The 19023-nt window shown below is 41.3% G+C and overlaps 1 protein-coding gene across 1 annotated transcript in view; it reads left to right on the plus strand.

The window, feature by feature from the left end:
- The window catches only part of DNER (delta/notch like EGF repeat containing), a 321696-nt gene that overhangs the window by 182127 nt on the left and 120546 nt on the right, over positions 1–19023 (plus strand). Inside the window, exon 6 of the mRNA XM_022567889.3 lies at positions 15557–15710. Coding sequence (XP_022423597.2) covers positions 15557–15710 — 154 coding nt within the window. The remainder of the gene's footprint in view (positions 1–15556; positions 15711–19023) is intronic.

Raw genomic sequence — 19023 nt, forward strand, 5'->3', positions numbered from 1 at the left:
ATGCAATCGACAGTCTTCTGTACGCCTGTGGTTGGTTTCCACACGGTTCTGGGCAGAAGATTTGAGCTGTGTCTTAGCCTCAGACAGAGGTGACTGTGTGTTATGTGCAGGGACATTTAGGGCTCCAGTGTGCAGGGAGGGGTGCAGAGGATGCTAGTGTGATCATCTTCCAGGAGTCAGCAGAGGCCCTGGCAAATGTGGACAGTTCCAGAGCTGTTCAGAATTCAAAGGTCATTATTATGCAGGACATCAGAGCTGTCATTTACACATCTTGTTTTCACAGGGTCACAACGCTTTGGCAGGAGACTGGGGAATACGAAGCACATGAACAGAAATACTCACAGCAGCTTATACAATATTATTTATATTTTCTCAAAATAATCATGCACATGTGTTTAGGTCTATAGCTGTAGAAAAAGTTAAAACATTTCACTTTTCTCCCTTCCTTCTATCTCCGCATTATAATTCAATAAGTGTTTTCCCAGATTCGCTGGTGTGTTTTTGGTTTGTCTTTCCTATTAACCTTTTCCATTTCTTTATATGCTTTCTTCGTTACATTTTACCTCTATCCTTTTCTTCGTTATTATCTGGTCTCTGTTTTAGTATATGTTTCAGTGCAGGCAAGCAAAGTATATCAGGTAATCACCATCACGTGGTGTCAGTAGCAGAGAATTGAACAAAGTCCTAAAAATCAAGAAAAGTAAACATTGATGCAAGAGGCATTAATGGTTAGTGGAAACTAACATATTAAAGGAATGGGTTATATGTCATGAAAGCACCTGCTGAAGTGATGAAAGGACAGTCTGCTGCAGAAGTTTTGTAGGGGTCTGGAATGGAAGATGCATGGGGTTAGTTAGGACTTGGATTAGGTTAAGGAAGGGCTGCTCCACAGCCCAGGGTCACAGACTGTGCGAACTTGTACTGGAATCTGGTCACCCTTCTTTTAGCTTGAATTGTTTTCATTGATTTTTAAACCAAAGTCTGATCTTCTATTTTAAGGATTTCTCCACACATGGAAGATTTGGGGGATTAAAAAAAAAGATATCATATTGCGATGCCTAAAATCAGACGCAGCACCCAAACTTGACTTTTGCCTGAGGGCTATTTCAAGTTGCTAAATAATACACTCGAATTTATTTTAGCAACTTCCTTATTTAGATTAGTATAATATTATTCTTCCATTTCTATCACAAGAACAATTCATTTTGCAAATTAATCAAAAATACCGCCTTCCATTTAGCTTGGCTGAAATTCACCAGATGCTAATGAGACATCAGTTCCACTGCTGTTTCCTGGTAGAAAGGATCTTCCATTCATCATGTCCTGTGACATGACATTTTCCTCACTGGAATTTTTGCATGGGGATATTGAGCCTCTTGGGATGACTTAATTTTAGTAAGGGTTGAAGTTTTACAATTTTGTAGTACTTCCAAAAACCAGCATTTTAGTTTTGTTTAGATCATTGAGAAGCCTATGGAGCCTTATTTTTATTGTCGTCTAGCTGGAGAGAGAATTCAAGGCTGCACCACATATCTGTGTGCTTAAAGAGAGCACATGGTGTCTGTACTCGGTCCAGGCGATGTCAGTGTGGGCTTCTGCGTCTGTATAGACCATTCTGATGAAGTGGGAGGCTTTGTGGCCCGGTGGAGGCCAGTGGACACGGGGCAGTTCAGGAGTCAGGATCTGACTCTGGCATTTATTGAAATGACATCACTTAATTCCCTAGAGCCTCAGTATCCCTGCCCGATATTGGGAAACATGAGATGTCCATATCACAGGGCCGTGGCGCATGGGAGACCTTGGGAGTACAGGCCTGTAGAGGTGCTGGAGAAAATCCTAATGGAATTTAAAATGGGATCCTATATGTGCAAGCATTTTGTAAAGTGCTTCGTAAATAAAAGGTGACATGTACACAGACCATAAAAGTGGCATCTGTTGCCTCCATCGAGAGCCACCTTCCTGTGGCCCTTGTTGCACTTGGCATTTCAACCCTGTTATCCTTGGACGTCTCTGCTTCCCCTCATCCTCTTTTGAACTACGCGGGAATGCTTCTGGCCTATACAACAGATTTTAACTGACTTCAGCGGTAATCATTTGGGGCTAGACTCACGTTTTAATTTCCTTCTCAGAGTTCTCATTTTAAAGGATAATTGTTGGGAGAAAGTTGATACTTGAGTTTTTGAATCCAAGTCACCAGCATATGCTCTACATACTAGTGTTTTCTGTTTTGTCTTTAAGATCTGTGCTGTGACAAGAGGGGTGCAGTTGGCCACAGAAATGGGCCATCAGCTGTTTGTTTTACTTCTTACCCATTGTTTCCAAGCGCTGCTTAGCTAAATGTATTTTTAATTTTGTGGTTAAAAAACAAATGTGTTGGCAAATACCAATTTTAGCCAGAAATACTCATGAGTGTATAATTGTTGGCCAAGAGGAACCCTGATAAGAGGGTCTTCTAAAAAATAGCAAAACCATAGTTACCAGCCAGCAGTAGTAGTAGGAGATACTTTTTTTTTTTTTAATTATGAGGGTTTTTAACTTTTGAACTGAAATTTTTAAAAAATGCTTTAAAAAATAAAAGTATAGCTAGACATTGGTACAATTTAGTTGCCTATTGTGGTGGACAGAATACGGTGGGCTAGGAGTGTAAACTTAGTGTAAGATTCAAGGATATCTAGGGAGGTCCCTTCATCCCAAATTTCCTTGACACACCAGCCTGGCGGGGATGCCCAGAATCCTGGTGTTTGAGCTTAATTCCTTTTAATAAAGGCATGATTTCCTATTTAAATGCAAATGTCCCTAAAATGGTATCACATTAAGGTATTATCTGTCATTAAAACTGGAATAACTTAGCTTAGTCAGGGGTTGATTTTAGTAGGAGAGAGAAGAGTAGGTAATTCTAGAATCCAGCTGGAGGAGCTGGGTCTGAGGGGGACCTGGGTTTGGGGAGGTGAGATTTGTCAGATTGGTCAGCAAATCAGAGTCTTGTGTTTGGTTTTCAGTTCTTCCTAAGTTTAGAAACAGGGGAGGCTGGTGGCATTTGAGCCATACTTCTGAGACAGATGTTATGCCAGATAAACAAAACTAGTTTCATTTTAGAGGAGTCTGAGAAGCCTTAGAAGTGCTCATCCGATGCCGTAAATGACCTTGAGCCCCATTCTGTAGCTGAAGCCTATATATGCCGCTCTCAGAGAAGGCAGGAATTTGGGCTAGCTCATGGAATTTTTTTCCTTTCCAACACAAGCATTTAAAAATTATGATTAGAGAAAATTATTTGAGATTGGCTTCTCCGCTGGGCACTGTCCTGTATGACAGCACTGCTAGGTGTATCAGCCTTCCTCAAGCCTGTGCACACGAACCAGGAAGTGAGATTAAGGTTCTTTCCAGCACTTACATGAATCTGTCCTAGCCCAAGGATTTTCTGTGACATGGACATTTCATTACCACCCTCTGATGACGGCAGTCCTGAGGCTCTAGGGAATTAAGCATGCGATACCTTTCTTTTTCCAATAAAGAACCTAAACCTGATATCCTATTCTAAGAGTCATAAATGAATGAGAAAAGAAACTTCAAGCATCAAAATGGTTCAAATATAATATACTAACCAAGAAATTGTTGGAAGGATGATATGAGCAGTGTTGGTGTTCTTACATTAAAAATTTGTATGCAGATTTTCTCTCATTCAGAATTGGAGGATTAAATTATCACCTAAACGAAATCGCTTCTTGAGAATATTATAGGTTAATAAAAACAGTTTGAAAGCAAGCAAGATTCACCTTGCCTGTGAACTTAGCTAATTCTTTTGCCATCCCTGAGTTTGATCGTTCGATGAGTTTCTTTTGGAAGTTGTTAGAATGATTCTTTTCCAATTATCCTGGAGAAACACATCTATTAGATATAACCTGCCTTTTGTTCAATGTTAAAATCATGAAAGCAGCAAACATTTAGTGAGATAAGATTTAATTAAAATGAATGATAGGGCCTTCCCACATCTGCTGGTGTCACTTCAGTTTGTGTGAGTGTAAATTCAGTAAAGGAAAACATCCATCAGGTCAGGGACTCTATATAAAGGAAATCATTCGCAATAAGATGGAAAGAGAGTTTTTTCCCATTCAATACTGAAGAAATAGTTTTAGTTAAATGCCACGGGTGTGGTGTCAGGGATCATATAATCAAGACAGACCTCTTGGAATTTAGGCTATGATACCAATAACAATAAGAAGAGGAATCTTGATTCATGTGTATATTCTCATTTCAGTAGGAGAGCAAGGGGCTGAAGAATTGCATTCACCCTCCATAAGGAAGGCTGAACTGATCCTTTATACCAACTCTGCTGTGGTTTACTTTTTTGTCTATTTGCAGTCTCTCTCTTTGGGTTGGCTTTGTGACTATCCACAAAAGTACGTAAACTGTAAAATAACCTATTAAGAGGAAAATAGATCTGAAGACCAAGGCAAAGGAGAATTCTAGGTCCAAGAGGAAAGTAAACATAGGTTAAAGTTATAAATGTACAGAGGAAGGCTCACGTACTGGCTAAAGATAGGAATTGGGGATGAATGTTGGGTTAGCCTTGGCCCATGAACGTAATAGACCATGTATGTGAAGGAGCCCAAAGGGAATGAGGATAAGCAGGAAACGGGGATGGAAGATGGAGGGAAGAAAGAAGAAAGAGAAACCACACACGAGAGAGATGTTCTGGGAGAGAAGCCATTGAATGAGTGTCCATCAGGTGGAGTTCTTCAGGTTTGTCTCCCCATTTTGGGGTCTAGAGTGTCACATGGTGACAGAGGTCTTGAGAACTCTATGGGTTATCCCCCAAAGAACAGAAACTGTCACTCAGGAACGATCTATGGATAGACCCAGAGCAATCAGAATGTTTGAACAGTCAGGGCAAGGGAGCTGGGGGCTTCTCTATAGGGATCAGGTGCTGTACCTTTTACCTGGATCAGGTGCAAGTGCACCTCCTGCCTGGTCTCCACGTCCATTTGAGCACTTCACCTTCCCTGTCTCCGGGATTTGTAAAGGGCCAGTGCAATCTGAGTGGGAAAAAAGAGATTGAGGGTTTTGATCTTACCCAAGCCTAATTTCTAGTCTCCACCTATATATCCCGGTCCCTGAATCTAGCTTGTGATTTGATTTGCTGATTTTCATCACCTGACTCAAAACAGGAACTGGGAAGAGGGACCAGTCAACCACTTAGTCCTTCTGTGTCACTGATGCAGTCATTTTATCTGTAAGTGACTGTGCTGAACCCCTTTGTTATTGGATAGGTGTTCTCGAATATCTGTTGTATCATTGTAGATCTTACAACAGTTAAAATTTTAAAGCCAACAACATAAATAAAAGAATCTCTGGTTATAGCACATCTCCTTTCATTTTCTCCTATTATTACCTGAGGTCCAATAGAAAACAAAGTCATAAATAATGTAAATTTCTTGCCCAAGGTCAAAGAGATGGAAGAGCTAGGAATAGGATCTCAACAGGCAATGTAGTATTTTTTTCTTACTAAGCTACATGGTTGTCCATGGTTCACTTTGACCGTAGTTTCTTTTACATAAAGGGGAGATCCTGGAATCAGATTTCCTGGGTTCACTTTTTTTTTTTTTTTTTGCGGTACGCGGGCCTCTCACTGCGGTGGCCTCTCCCGTTGTGGAGCACAGGCTCCGGACGCGCAGGCTCAGCGGCCATGGCTCACGGGCCCAGCTGCTCCGCGGCATGTGGGATCTTCCCGGACCGGGGCACGAACCCGTGTCCCCTGCATCAGCAGGCGGACTCTCAACCACTGTGCCACCAGGGAAGCCCCAAATTTCTGTTGTTTAAGCCACCCAGCCTGTGGTATTCAATACTTTGTTATGGCACCCCTGGCAACCTAATAGGGAGAACAGGAAAGAAACCCACTAGGAGGTTGTTAGCACCTCAGTGTGGCATGGAATCACTTGGTGGAGGACAGTGGGGATTTATGGCTTATTTGGGACTGAAACCCAGGTCCATCAGATCTAAGAGCGGAAGAGGCCTTTGGAGGTCAGCCCCTTCAGATTCCCACTCGGTGCATAAACGCTGCCCTCATCTCCTTTCTCAGAATGTCATTTGAACTCTGCCCCTCATTCTTTGTAATTTAATTTCTCGCATTTCTCAATATGTTAAATTGTAAAAATGCCTTTACAATGATACCAAATCTGCCTCCCTCTGCCTCTGACTAGCAGTGTGACATTGAGCAAACTGCTTAAATTCTCCAATCTCTTTCCTCATTGGTGAAATAGAAAAATCATACCGATCTTGCAAGACTGTTGGGAGGATTAAGTGAATCCTTACGCGGTACTTGGCATATGGCGGGGGCTTTCTTCAGTAAATGATGGTTTTGACCCCTGCCATGTCCCCACTGGCTTTCCGTCTTTGGAGAAAGCTATCAGTGGTTTATCATCTTAGCTTTACATTTCAAAATATAATTCGTAGTGAGTTTTCCTTCTGAGGGAACTTGAAGAAGACGTTGGGGAGGATCTCTATTCTTCAAAGAATCCTTCTCATCAATAATTTATACATCAAAATGTCCATTTCATTAAAGCTTTTTCTTTATCATTTTCTTTTGATGTAGCAAAGGAAATAACTAGAAGGCTAAATTGATTTTTAAAATAAGAAAGTAGAATGGTATATCATTTACTTGTGGGATCAGGCTAATTTTTTTCAGGGAAGTGCAATAAAAGATGAGTTTTTAGTGACATCCTTTTTTTTTTTTTTTTTTTTTTTTTGCGGTACGTGGGCCTCTCACTGTTGTGGCCTCTCCCGTTGCGGAGCCCAGGCTCCGGACGCGCAGGCTCAGTGGCCATGGCTCACAGGCCCAGCCGCTCCGCGGCCTGTGGGATCTTCCCGGACCGGGGCACGAACCCGTGTCCCCTGCATCGGCAGGCGGACTCTCAACCACTGCGCCACCAGGGAAGCCCGACATCCATTTCTTTAAAAGTCAAATATTACTTTTGTTAGTGGATTAGGATGTTGCAGCAAATAAATACACAGATGTGAGTGAACTGGAGGTCGAGGCTGATTACCTGGAAATCTTATGCCTAATTCCAGCCACACTCAGAGTACTGAGGACACATAAGTTGTTAAGTTGCGTGGATAAGGTTGGAAACTGCTTGTGAACATCTTCATTCCTCCAATCCATACATCCAATTTTAGAAAGAAAGTTTTTATAAAATTTCCTGAAAGACATTTACTTTCTTCACCCTTGAGCAATCAAGTAAACTACAAAGTCTTTTGGAAGGAAAGAGTATGGCTGTCTCATTCATTATTGTTTCTATCATTTAGAATTTAATGTTTAAGCCAAAGAAACGAGTTCTAGGAATTCATGAATGTCACGTCTTGCATCCAATGTTTAGATGATCTGCATGTTTCTAAGCTTGCTTGAAAAAAAATAAGCTACTACATTTGAAATTAATGAACCCAAATAGAAGAGCAATAGCATATCTAAGACTAATGGGAAAATAAGATTATGAGCTATAAGCAATGAGAGTATGTTGTTTAAATTAAATGTGAGTAATAGACCAGTGAGGCCCAGCCAATGGACAAGAATTTTAAAAATGTAATTCATAACGAGTTTTCCTTTGAGATGGCGCACTGTGTTCCCAACAAGAGGCAACAGTTTGTCTCTGTGGCTGGGCTCCAGGTGTTCTTGTGTGGCCTGGGCTCAGGAAAAGGCATTTATAAGGACTTTTACATCATAAATAGAATTCCCAGATAGTCTCTTAAGTTTTATGTTAAAATAATCCTTTCTGTCTCTTGAAATACTAAATCTGGATTTAGTAAAAGGCTGAATTCTACGTGTCTAAGAGAACTTGCTAGACTGATCTTCTGACCCTTTAGTTACAGGCCACCTGTGTTTAATGAAATAAAAATGTGCGCTATGGTCACTGCTTTTTATCAAGGTTTTAGTGTTTGTCAACCATGTGATTTCAGACCTGAATGACCACCTGCTGTGGTCCCTAGAGCTGGAATAATAAGCTCTTGGCTTAGAACGACGAGGATGAGGCTTCTGTGGCCTCCATCTCCACAGATTCAAGGTCAATGCAGTTGGCATGATGGGACAGCTCAGGTTAGAATCTGACTAATGCTTCATTGTTTCATGAGTTAGACAGGATTCATTGCCTTCCTTCCCTGAAGTCCTCTTAGAGCAGTATAAGCACTCTGTCAGGGGGCTACAGAAAGCCCTTACTGGGGGGATCATCTTCACGGACAATTGCCGCTCCGTTAACTGGGAGCAAAAAGATTCCAGAGCTTTGCAACGGTAGGAAACAGACTCTACTTCTTGACCCTGCCGTGTGTGGACTCCTAGTTTAGAGAGGTCTTCCGAATGTTTCCCTGTAGGCTCTGTAAGCAGGAATTCTCTCCCAGCTGTGGCCTGGGCTGGCTGTGCCCTGCTCATGACCCTGGCATGCTGGGCAAGCTGAGAGGTGGCCACGCCTTCCTTTGGCCTAGGAATGGTTGAGCCTTCTCTTCAAGAAAACTGCACTGTTCAGAGGGGAATATGCTCAGTTATGTGATTCATATTGTCCACAGCAGAAGACACGTCAGTCCCTTAGGGCAAGCAGAGCTTTTCCTGGCACTCGGATGTGAAATGAATTTCTGGAGTGGGACTTCATGTACGGGGACGCGGTGATGTGCACACAATGTTCTCCACAACGTCCCTGCGGTAAATGCAATAGCACATCCCGCAGGGAGGAGCTGGACACAGGATGCTGAAATGTGATTCTAATGTTTCAAAGTTTCATCTTTCCTTTCCTGGGATTTAGCCAGACTCTTAAAATAAAAACAGTGAATTTTTTATTATGGGAAATTTCTACATGCATAAAAGTAGAGAGAGTCATTTGGCAAACTCTCAAGTCTGCATCGCCTAGCTTCAGCAATTATCGACTCATTAGCTAGAGTTTTGACCTTGCAGATGTTCAGACATTTAACTATGAATCGCCCAGATGTTGTTTGGAATCAGGCTGATCCATGACGGAAGTTGAAGTTGGCTTTGAGGGTCTGTTAGGTGGGAGTGGCTTAAATCCTCTCCTTTCCATTTTCAGAGGTTTTGGTTTGGAATTGTCCTCCTAATCCTTGTTCCAGCATCCCCTTTAGCATGAAGATGTGGATGAAGAATGTATAAGTGGCTCTGATTCTAATAAATCACAAGATCATCAGAGATAGACAGGGAAGTAGGAGAAGAGGACCCTTACCCTGCACAGAACTCTCATGCAGGTCTTACCTTTAAGGAGCAGACTGTAAAGTCAGCTTTATTCAGTGAACACTCAAATGTCTATTATGTATGCAGACATCAAGGACCTCCAATTCTGGTGAAGAATCGCCCAAAGTTTCCAAGTCTGTCCATGAGTGATTAGGCACTTTATGTACAAGAGATGCATTCAACCCCCAGGAAGGAGGTTTTTACTCTATTTTGACACATTATTTGAATAGAGTTGGTATTTTTCTTAAGGCTGAAGGAAATTAGGATCAGTGAACCCAAAGAACAGTCAAGATGCTGGTAGGGAAGACAGCCAGACAGCAAGGGAGGAGGTGGAAAAACTACAGATATCTGGAGCTGGAAATAAAATACTACTATCATTGGGGGTCATTTTAGAGTAAGGGTGAAGGACGTCCCCACATGGGTCTATGGTACCCGTAGATCATCACGGTGATGATAGGATGATATGCAGCTGTGAGTGGAAAAGGACTTGGAATTGGATGATATTGTTTTAAGCCTTGACCTTACACTTGCCAACTGGGACACCTTAAACAATTTATCTGACCTCTCTGTTGAGTCTGTTCTCAACTCCTAAAATGGATCTGGGAATACCCACCTGACAGATGTGGTGAAGATTAAAGAGATAATTAGCAAGCTCTATAAACAATGAGCTTCAGTGTCTAGTTGGCTGAGTTTTTTATGTTCACTGATGTCACTGGGACACCAAGAAGAGATGTATATTTTCTGTATACTTTAAGGGAGAAAGTAAACAAGAATTGCTAAATTCTGACTCTGAAAGAGAAAAATAAAGCTCCTCAAAAAGCTTCTCTCTCTGGTCTTCCCTGGTGGCTCAGTGGTTAAGAGTCCTCCTGCCAATGCAGGGGACACGGGTTCAATCCCTGGTCCGGGAAGATCCCACATGCTGTGGAGCAGCTAAGCCCACGTGCCACAACTACTGAGCCTGTGCTCTAGAGCCTGCAAGCCACAACTACTGAGCCCGTGTGCCACAACTACTGAAGCCTGCGTGCGTAGAGCCTGGGCTCTGCAACGAGAGAATCCACCGCAGTGAGAAGCTCGCACGCTGCAACGAAGAGTAGCCCTCACTTGCCGCAACTAGAGTAAAGCCCGCGCACAGCAACGAAGACCCAGCACAGCCAAAAAACAACAACAAAAAACCCTTCTGTCTCTGGGATGATTTGTTCATGACAAGTAGGCTTTACTGAGAGGTGAAAATTGCAGAGGATGAGACAGAAAAAGTAAGCTGGGACCAGGTTGCCAATGACCTGTGTGCCATGCGGGGGAATTTAGATTTATTTGTTCAGAAATTTGGCTCTTTATTTTGTAAAGTATTGAAATATAAAAATACAAGAAAATAAGTTAGAGTCAGAGAAAATATAAATTAAAAAGTGATATCCTAGTTGGAAAGCGGAAACAGTCATATAGGTCACAGAGCCCTAGAGTGTTGTTAAAACTGAACTTCTAGCAGACTCTGAGTGTATGGCAGCCAAATCAAAAAGGAAAAGAAAATGAGCAGTCACATAATCTCCATCATTCATGAGGACAAAACATCAGTTCTTATGACTAGCAACACTTTTAAATGAGTGAATTTTCTTGGGAAGGAATTTATAAATGAGGTAGAAAATGATGTATGGCATATACGCTCTTGCCAACGTCCTCATGGTAAACGCAGTAGTAGATTTTAAAGGGATGTTTCTTATAGGACCTTTCTCTTCCCCTTCCCTACTTAATTTTCCCCACAGCATTTATCACCGAATTTATTATTAATCATTTCGTTTGTCAGTCACTCCCACTAGAATATAATCTCCACGAGAGAGTCTTGTTCACTTTTGCGTCCCCAGAACAGTGCCTGGCTCTTCTTAAGTGCTCAATATATATGGGTGAATAAGTGAACGCAGGTATGACTGCAATTTTTTTAAGCTAGAACTTTTCAAAGTAAGCTTCCTACTGCTGTGTGAGAAAGCTTCATTACTGTACGAATGGAATATTTGACTTCAAGCTATTGAGAAAAACAGATTCTGCATTGGTTTTTAAAATTAATCTCTGAGGGTCATTTTTCATTTTACTTGAAAAAATATTTTTACCTATAAATATATAATAATTTTGCAAGGAAGTCCCTCTCTGTAACTTAGCTATGCTACTAATTTTAACTAAGTCCATTTTGTCTCTTATGCCAGTTAACTCAGTTGGGCATAGGTTACTGTTATCATAGTCAGTGGGTTAAACTCAAGGTTGATAGAATAGTTTATACATCAGTGATCAAACACAGTTTTTTTGTTGTTTTTACAATAAATACGCTAAAAACATAGTTTCCTAATAAATATTTATGGCCCCTTACAAGTCAAAGTCTTGAAGCTATTTAAAAATCCTTTTAATATTATAGGAAAGCTCTTCATTCTTAGAAAGTAGACTTTGGAAGAAATCTAACTCTATGGACAGCATGACACATAATACGCAAAGATTTAACTAAAATTTTATGGTCAAGAGTATGTAAACATTTGTTAATCTTCTTCCTCATTCATCAGTCAAAGTTTTAGAATCAATTCAGTTCTTTGCTTGGTCAAAAGCAATTGTTTCAACATTTTCTTAAGGTTTCTTTCAAGCTTCCTTCTTAAAACAAAATGCGCGGCTTTCGTTTTATCTTTCAATTCATTCAACTACACTTCAATTTAAAAAGAAAGTATATATATATATATATATATATATATATAAATTCAATCAACGCTAACTGAAAGACATTTGATTTGGGGCGTTTAATAATTTATTTTCACAAGTAACATATTTTCCATGGAACTTGCCAGATGAATTATATGCAAAATGTATCCCCCAAATGACCAGAGAAATTTATCTGAAAAATGGAATGACTGGATACAAACCAAGTAATTTTTAGTGGACAGCTGCCAAAACTAGTCACATGGAGTAATTTATTATGATGCTGAGGCCCGGTTTGGAATTGTGCCTGCTGGGTATGCACAGCTTTTACATTCAAAGGCGATCACAGCTCTGCAGATGCACAAGGGGCTCCAGACAGCCTCTTGCAAATATCAACGTTGTGCACTGTTGTCCATTTGAGCAAGGACAAGATTTTCCTTAGAAGAGAGATCGATTTTTTAATTTTTATTTATTCATTGAAGTATAGTTGAGTTACAATGTTGTGTTCTGGTGTACAGCAGTGATTCAGTTATACATATATGTATATGAATATTTTTTTCATATTCTTTTCCATTATGGTTTATTATAAGACATTGAATATACTTCCCTGTGCTATACAGTAGGCCCTTGTTTATATATAGTAGTTTGTATCTGCTAATCTCAAACTCCTAATTTATCCCTTCCCCACCCCCTTTTCCCTTTGGTGACCATAAGTTTGTTTTCTATGTCTGTGAGTCTGTTTCTGTTTGGTAAATAAGTTTGCTTGTATCATATTTTAGATTTCACATATAAGTGATATCATATGGTAGTTGTCTTTCTTCTTCTGACTTACTTCACTCAGGATGACAATCTCTAGGTCCATCCATGTTGCTGCAGTGACATTATTTTGTTCTTTTTTATGGCTGAGTAATTTTCCATTGTATATATGTACCACATCTTCTTTATTCATCTGTTGATGGACATTTAAGTTGCTTCCATGTCTTGGCTATTGTAAATAGTGCTGCCCTGAACATTGGGGTGCGTTATCTTTTAAAATTAGAGTTTTCTACAGATACATGCCCAGGAATGGGATTGCTGGATCCTATGGCAACTCTATTTTTAGTTTTTTGAGGAACCTCCATACTGTTTTCCATAGTGGCTGCACCAATGTACATCCCCACCAACAGCGTAGGAGGGTTTCCTTTTCTCCACATCCTCTCCAGCATTTGTTATTTGTAGACTTTTTAATGATGGCCATTCTGACCAGAGCAATATAATACCTCACTGTAGCTTTGATTTGCGTTTCTCTAGTAATTAGCGATGTTGAGCGTCCTTTCATTTGCCTACTGGCCACCTGTACGTCTTCTTTGAAGCATCTATTTGGGTAGAAGACAGAAAAGGAGTTTCCTAATTACAAGGCTGCCTTTCTAATAGTCCTTAATGAGCTTTTCCCAGCTTTCAACTGCAAAGTCTATACAAACACACAAAAGGGGAAAAAACGCACAGCATCAAGAAAAAAACAGATAAGAAGTCAACTATTGCTAGAATGCAGAGGGAACTTCCGTTTGCCACAAGGAGGTATGAGATGATAGAAACAGAAGGCAGAAAACTTACCTCTAACTTAAGTAGAAAAAGCCATTGCTTTTATTCCAGTTGTTCTAGTTTCTAAGATATAATTGATGAGTGTGTCCTTAAGCTAAAGAGGACTTGATTATGCAGTTTATAAGGACGTGTCCTATTCCCTTAACAACAACTACAACTTCAACTAACAAAAGAAAGACACCTACATAAAATCTGGCCCTTTTGGTTGAGCTAAATATCATGTTTGACTGTCTGGCTTCTTGGTTGGTTGCTGAGGTCAGAGCTCCATCCACTCCTGGTTTAGTCGCTTGTGACAAGGGGCATCCTCTTATGGTGTAAACTATGATCTCACCATGCAAGGGACAGCTTTTCTTAGAAAAGGAGTCTGTGGGTTAGGGCAAGTTAGATGGAAGCCATAGAAATATAACTACAAACAGAATGCAGCCATAAAACAATTTTACCTAATGACCTCTGTGGGTTTTCCTTCCAGGAATGTAAGGAGTCAATAGTAGGGAATTTAAACATTCAATTCACATACTGATAGGTTAGAGATAGAAAAGATACTTTTTAAAAATAGAAGCTAAAATGGCATTTGATAAAATTTGATCATTGTTCCAAGCATTCTACTTAGTGATCAATTCTACAAACCTCCCTTTGAAATCAAAATTATTCTGGATGTGCCACCAATGTAACCATGAGGACTAGAGAAGAGAAGGTGACATTATCATGATTTGCAATTGATGTTCCCTTTGTGTTTTGCGGGGGGGCTTGTTTTATCCGAAAAACTCAAGAGAATCAACTAAAACCTCTGACCTGTAATGAGAGCCCAGGGTGATGACAGGTAACATAACGTTATCACTTTACATGTCAGTAATAACCGCTAGCAAGTATCATGGGTATTACAAGAAAGAGGTGAGGAAAGGATCTCATTAGCAATAGCTACAAAGAAATCTAAATATTCAGGAGTAAATTAATCAAGAAATGGACAAGAAGTATAAAACTTGATTAAGAGACAAAAAAAATTAAAGAGAAGAAGACAACCCTTTTGTTTTTTAAGAGAAAAGATGTTATGTAGTGCTTGGTGGGGGCGGGTGGGTACAGGGTGGGATCCTGAGTTAACAATACCTGGAGGAGCCCAGAGAGTCTCTGTAAGATCAAGGGCAGGGGGCTGGGTCCCCCACCGCCTCAGAGGGAGGGAGGTAGGCAGGGCTGGGAGAGGCTGTGGGTGGGGCTTTGAAACACCTGCCTGATGTGTGGGGCTTGGGGAGAGCTGGGAAGGGTGCTTTGGTCTGTTTTGTTTTTAATTTTTTTATGCAGTAAGTTTTATTTATGCCATTCTCCTTTGCTTCCTCCTCTCCATTCTTCATGAGAATCTGCAGTCACATCTACACAAGGCTTTGGAGCCGGATCTGTGTTTTTTTTAGATGCATCACCACCCTCAGGCCAGCATTAGGAAGAGAGCAGGAAGGCTCAGTTTTATTTGGATTTTACAACGGCCTCAGAAATGAAGCTTCCAGTCAAATGCAGTTCTCTGGGTCTGCGTTATGGTCTTTTACTAGTATAACAAACCAAACAAAACGGTCCTTTTTATTTTCCCTTACACTCAGGTCATCTGCGTGGCTGCACATTGAGCCTCATTTACAGAGTGGTTTGGTAAATTCTCTCAGTGATCTGGAAGGGTGGGCCCCGTGCCACATTTCATGATGCTTTTGTCGCAGGCACTGTCTATGCTGAAGGATTTCATTTGGAGTGACATCTAATTTAATGACTGTAGCTCAATATATCTGCTCTGGCATAATTCTCATTTCCATGTCAGGTCAACAAAACTTTATTTTTTGCTTAAAATAATTATTCTTTCCATTTATGGTTTAGGAAGGTTGAAAACCATTGCGATACGTATCAATAAAAAACATGTTTGAAATTAAACTGTAAAGAAATAGACTGTTTTTTAAAGCTGTGATTTTAATCAGATCATGATATAAGTGATACGATTAAAATACTTAGTGTTGGTATAATTATAAAAATAAGTGGTACGTTTGAACTTTGCGTTTCACGGTCAGCGCACACATTTTAGGGGACTCAAGTAACATACACCATATGTTTGTGTTTTAGGCAACTTTTTCGTGTAACTGTGATGATCAGTACACGGGTACTTTCTGTGAAGAATTTGACGCCTGCCAGAGGAAACCCTGCCAGAACAATGCAAGCTGTGTTGATGCGAATGAAAAGCAAGATGGGGGCAACTTTACCTGTGTTTGCCTTGCTGGTAAGGTTTCCACAGTTCATAGTTGCTATGTGTCTCTCTGTAGAATAGACACTTATTAATTAAGGATGGTTAAGCATACATCGTTGGACAGGTGACTTTAAGGTCTCATTTGGTTCCATCAGCCCATGCTGATGGGAATGGAGGAAGGAAGTTCCTGTGGGGATAAACATCATGTTCTTTGGCTAGCTTTCTGACGTTAGGGTGCTTCTGTCTTAGCATTCCACCATTTTTGCTCTGGACTAATGATATTCCTGGTCAAATAGAGGCCTGGATGTTTCAAAGACAATTCTGCAAATATGTACTGAGTGTGGGCTGGCGCTGTGCTGAGTGATTATGCTAAGTAACTTAAGAAGAATTTAGGCTAAACTATGCAGGGTGTTAGGTAATGCCACCCAGTCCTCTCATTTGTGTTCATTTCCTTGTGTTCATGTGTGTTCATTATTCCAAGTTCTTGGAACACCATCCTGCACAATGGGGCAAGTCTTTAATATTCCTTGGTTAGTATGTGGGATTCATTGATCTTACATGAGACTTTCAGATCCTCGGAGCACAAAGGGTGCCTCTTAGGAGAGGGCAGAGGACAACAGACTTCTGTGCTCTGGCAGTCATCTTATTGACTTACTGCTCAGCCAACTCGGTTATAAACCCTCAAGGAGCAGGAACGGCGTTTTATTGGTGAACATTTTGGTACAGCTGTTTTGATGCAGCTTAAAAGCAAACACCAAATTACTCCTTTTTTATTATCAATATAATGGAAAGCTGACATCATCTTTCTTTTTCCATCTCAGCCTGTTGCCAACGTCTGCCACTGGGCAGGGATTCAGGGCGATGTAGGAGGTGGGGATGGAGTGAAGTGGGAGTCGGGGTGATTAAGTGCTCATTGTAAGAAGCAAGGCCCATCCATGCAGAAATTCATAAACAAAAAAGTGAAAGCCCTTCACTCATCTATCCCAGCTCAAACTCTATAATAAGGGTAGGTTAATAGTTTGATGTATTTTTTCCAGACCAGTGTGTGTGTGTGTGTGTGTGTGTGTGTGTGTGTGTGTGTGTGTGTTTCCCTTGCAGATCAGATGATTAAGTATTTTTCTATATATTTAAAAAAAGTGATTATAGTATACACATGGCTCTACAGCTTACTTTTTTCAGTGTATATTTACCAGTAGATCATACATATCTTTCTGTGTCAGTACATATGGGGCTACCTTATTCATTTTAACAATTTCGTAGCACACCTCCTAAATTTGTATCTCCAGGTGAGACTACTGCCTACTTGCCATCTCCATTCAGATGTTCCAGGCCACCTTAAGCCCAGTCATTCCCAAACTGAGTTCATCACATCCCCAGCTCCACACAGCTCAGCTTCTGGTGTTCCATCTATTTCTACAAGCCAGACATCTACAGGTCACCCTAAGTGACCCCCACCCTCTGTCCTTTCTGCCTCCAAGTGTTCTCCATCTTACCACCAAAAGACTTGGCAAATCCCCCCCCTCCTCTGCAGCCCCACTGCCACTGCGCCCAGGCTAGCTGCCTTTGCCCCTTGTCTGTGTAACTGAGATAACCTCTCACTCTTTCTCTGTCTCCTCTCGACCGTGCTGTGCCCTGGAGCCAGAGTGATCACGCCAAAGTGGGCCCTGGCTTTCGTTATGTCAGTGCCCCCAGACTGTCCATTCTCCTCGGTGATTATTTTCCAGTGCCGATCTGATGTAGTTGCTTTCCCATTTAATCCCCTTCTTCCCATCGCTCTTGAGATAAAGACCAGAATCCTCGTCCTCTTTCTCCTCCGTGATCTGTCGCTCACTCACCTTTCCAGCCCCATCTCACCCCACTGCTCACCTTGCTCCGGGACCAGCTACCTTGGCCTTTCATCTCCCTGCCTGCATGAGCTGCTGCAGGACCACCTCCCCGTCTCTGTGCCCGGACAGCTCTCTCTGCTGCCTCCCTTTTGCCTGGTTTCTATTTTGGACCTTGTTAAATGCCCCCCTTTCCTTGGGAAGCCTCAGCTGAATGCTTCAGTCTAGGTCTCCTTCCCTTTTCCTCTTTCATAGCTGGGCGTTCCTTTCCTTCACAGCCCTCATCTGTTTGCGGTGCATGTGTACACGTGTGATTCTTTGATTCCTGCGTGTCTTCCCCCCCAGAGTCAACCCTGTGAGAGCAGAACCTGAATCAGTTCCGTTCACCATTGTGTCGCACCGTGTCTGATGAACCCGGGACGCTCAGACAATGTGCTGATGAGATGGATTAATGAACGAGTATGAACGTGGCCTGATGTTTTAAACCACTCCTCTATTGATGGGTCTTTAAGAGAGTTTCAGTTTTATTTCTCTCTTACAAGTGATGCTAGGACGAATAAAGATCCTTCTATAAATAGTCTCAATCAGGGCTGGTAGGTGGAGCTTGTCACTGTTTGGACTGAAATGATTTGTTTGATATTTTATTCAGGTCTGTTCTCAGAGGAGATTTCTCTATTTTTAAAGGAACTCAGGTGCATAGAATTGGAATGACCATAATGCTTGGTTCGTGATACTCTCTCATCTTGTCCATAGCGTGCTTTTCTATATTTACTTAGCTATTTTAATATGCAGTAATCACTGGTGGAGCCACCACCAAAACCGGAAGTTCAACCTGATGACTAACCATATAGTCTCCTCGTCAGCCCATCCCTCGGTCTCCCTTCCCCATCCAGAGCCAACAGTCACCCTGAATCTTGAGTTGATCCGTCCTTTGTTTTCCTCTTTATATGATCTTAGTATTTACATGGTTTTGTTTGTTTGTTTGTTTTGTTATTTTGCGGTACGCGGGCCTCTCACTGCTGTGGCCTCTCCCGTTGCGGAGCACAGGCTCCGGACGCGCAGGCTCAGCGGCCATGGCTCACGGGCCCAGCCGCTCCGCGGCATGTGGGATCCTCCCGGACCGGGGCACGAACCCGTGTCCCCTGCGTCGGCAGGCGGACTCTCAACCACTGCGCCCCCAGGGAAGCCCCATTTTATGTCCTCTTTAAGAAAATATTTTCCTTCCTAAAGATCTAAAAGATATTCAAGTATATTTTCTACCAGGCATTTAAAATTTTTTGATTTTCAGCAAAGTATTTAATTAATATGAATTTGATTTTTGTATCTGTGGTTTGAAATTGGGATATTTTATCTTTTACTCTAACTTTATTTTTCTTCTTCAGAGATACTCCATTTCTATAAGTACATCGTATATGAAACCTTTACACTGTGCCCCCTTCTCTAGAAAGCTGCTGATAGAATTTGGAATGACTGGATACTTCATACATTTTTAACTGTGCTTACTCTTATTTTAGGCATTTCTG

Source organism: Delphinapterus leucas, chromosome 8 (assembly GCF_059928025.1).
Source record: "Delphinapterus leucas isolate spDelLeu-1000000601 "Yukka" chromosome 8, BTC_Dleu_Yukka2, whole genome shotgun sequence".
Taxonomy (NCBI): Eukaryota; Metazoa; Chordata; class Mammalia; order Artiodactyla; family Monodontidae; genus Delphinapterus; species Delphinapterus leucas.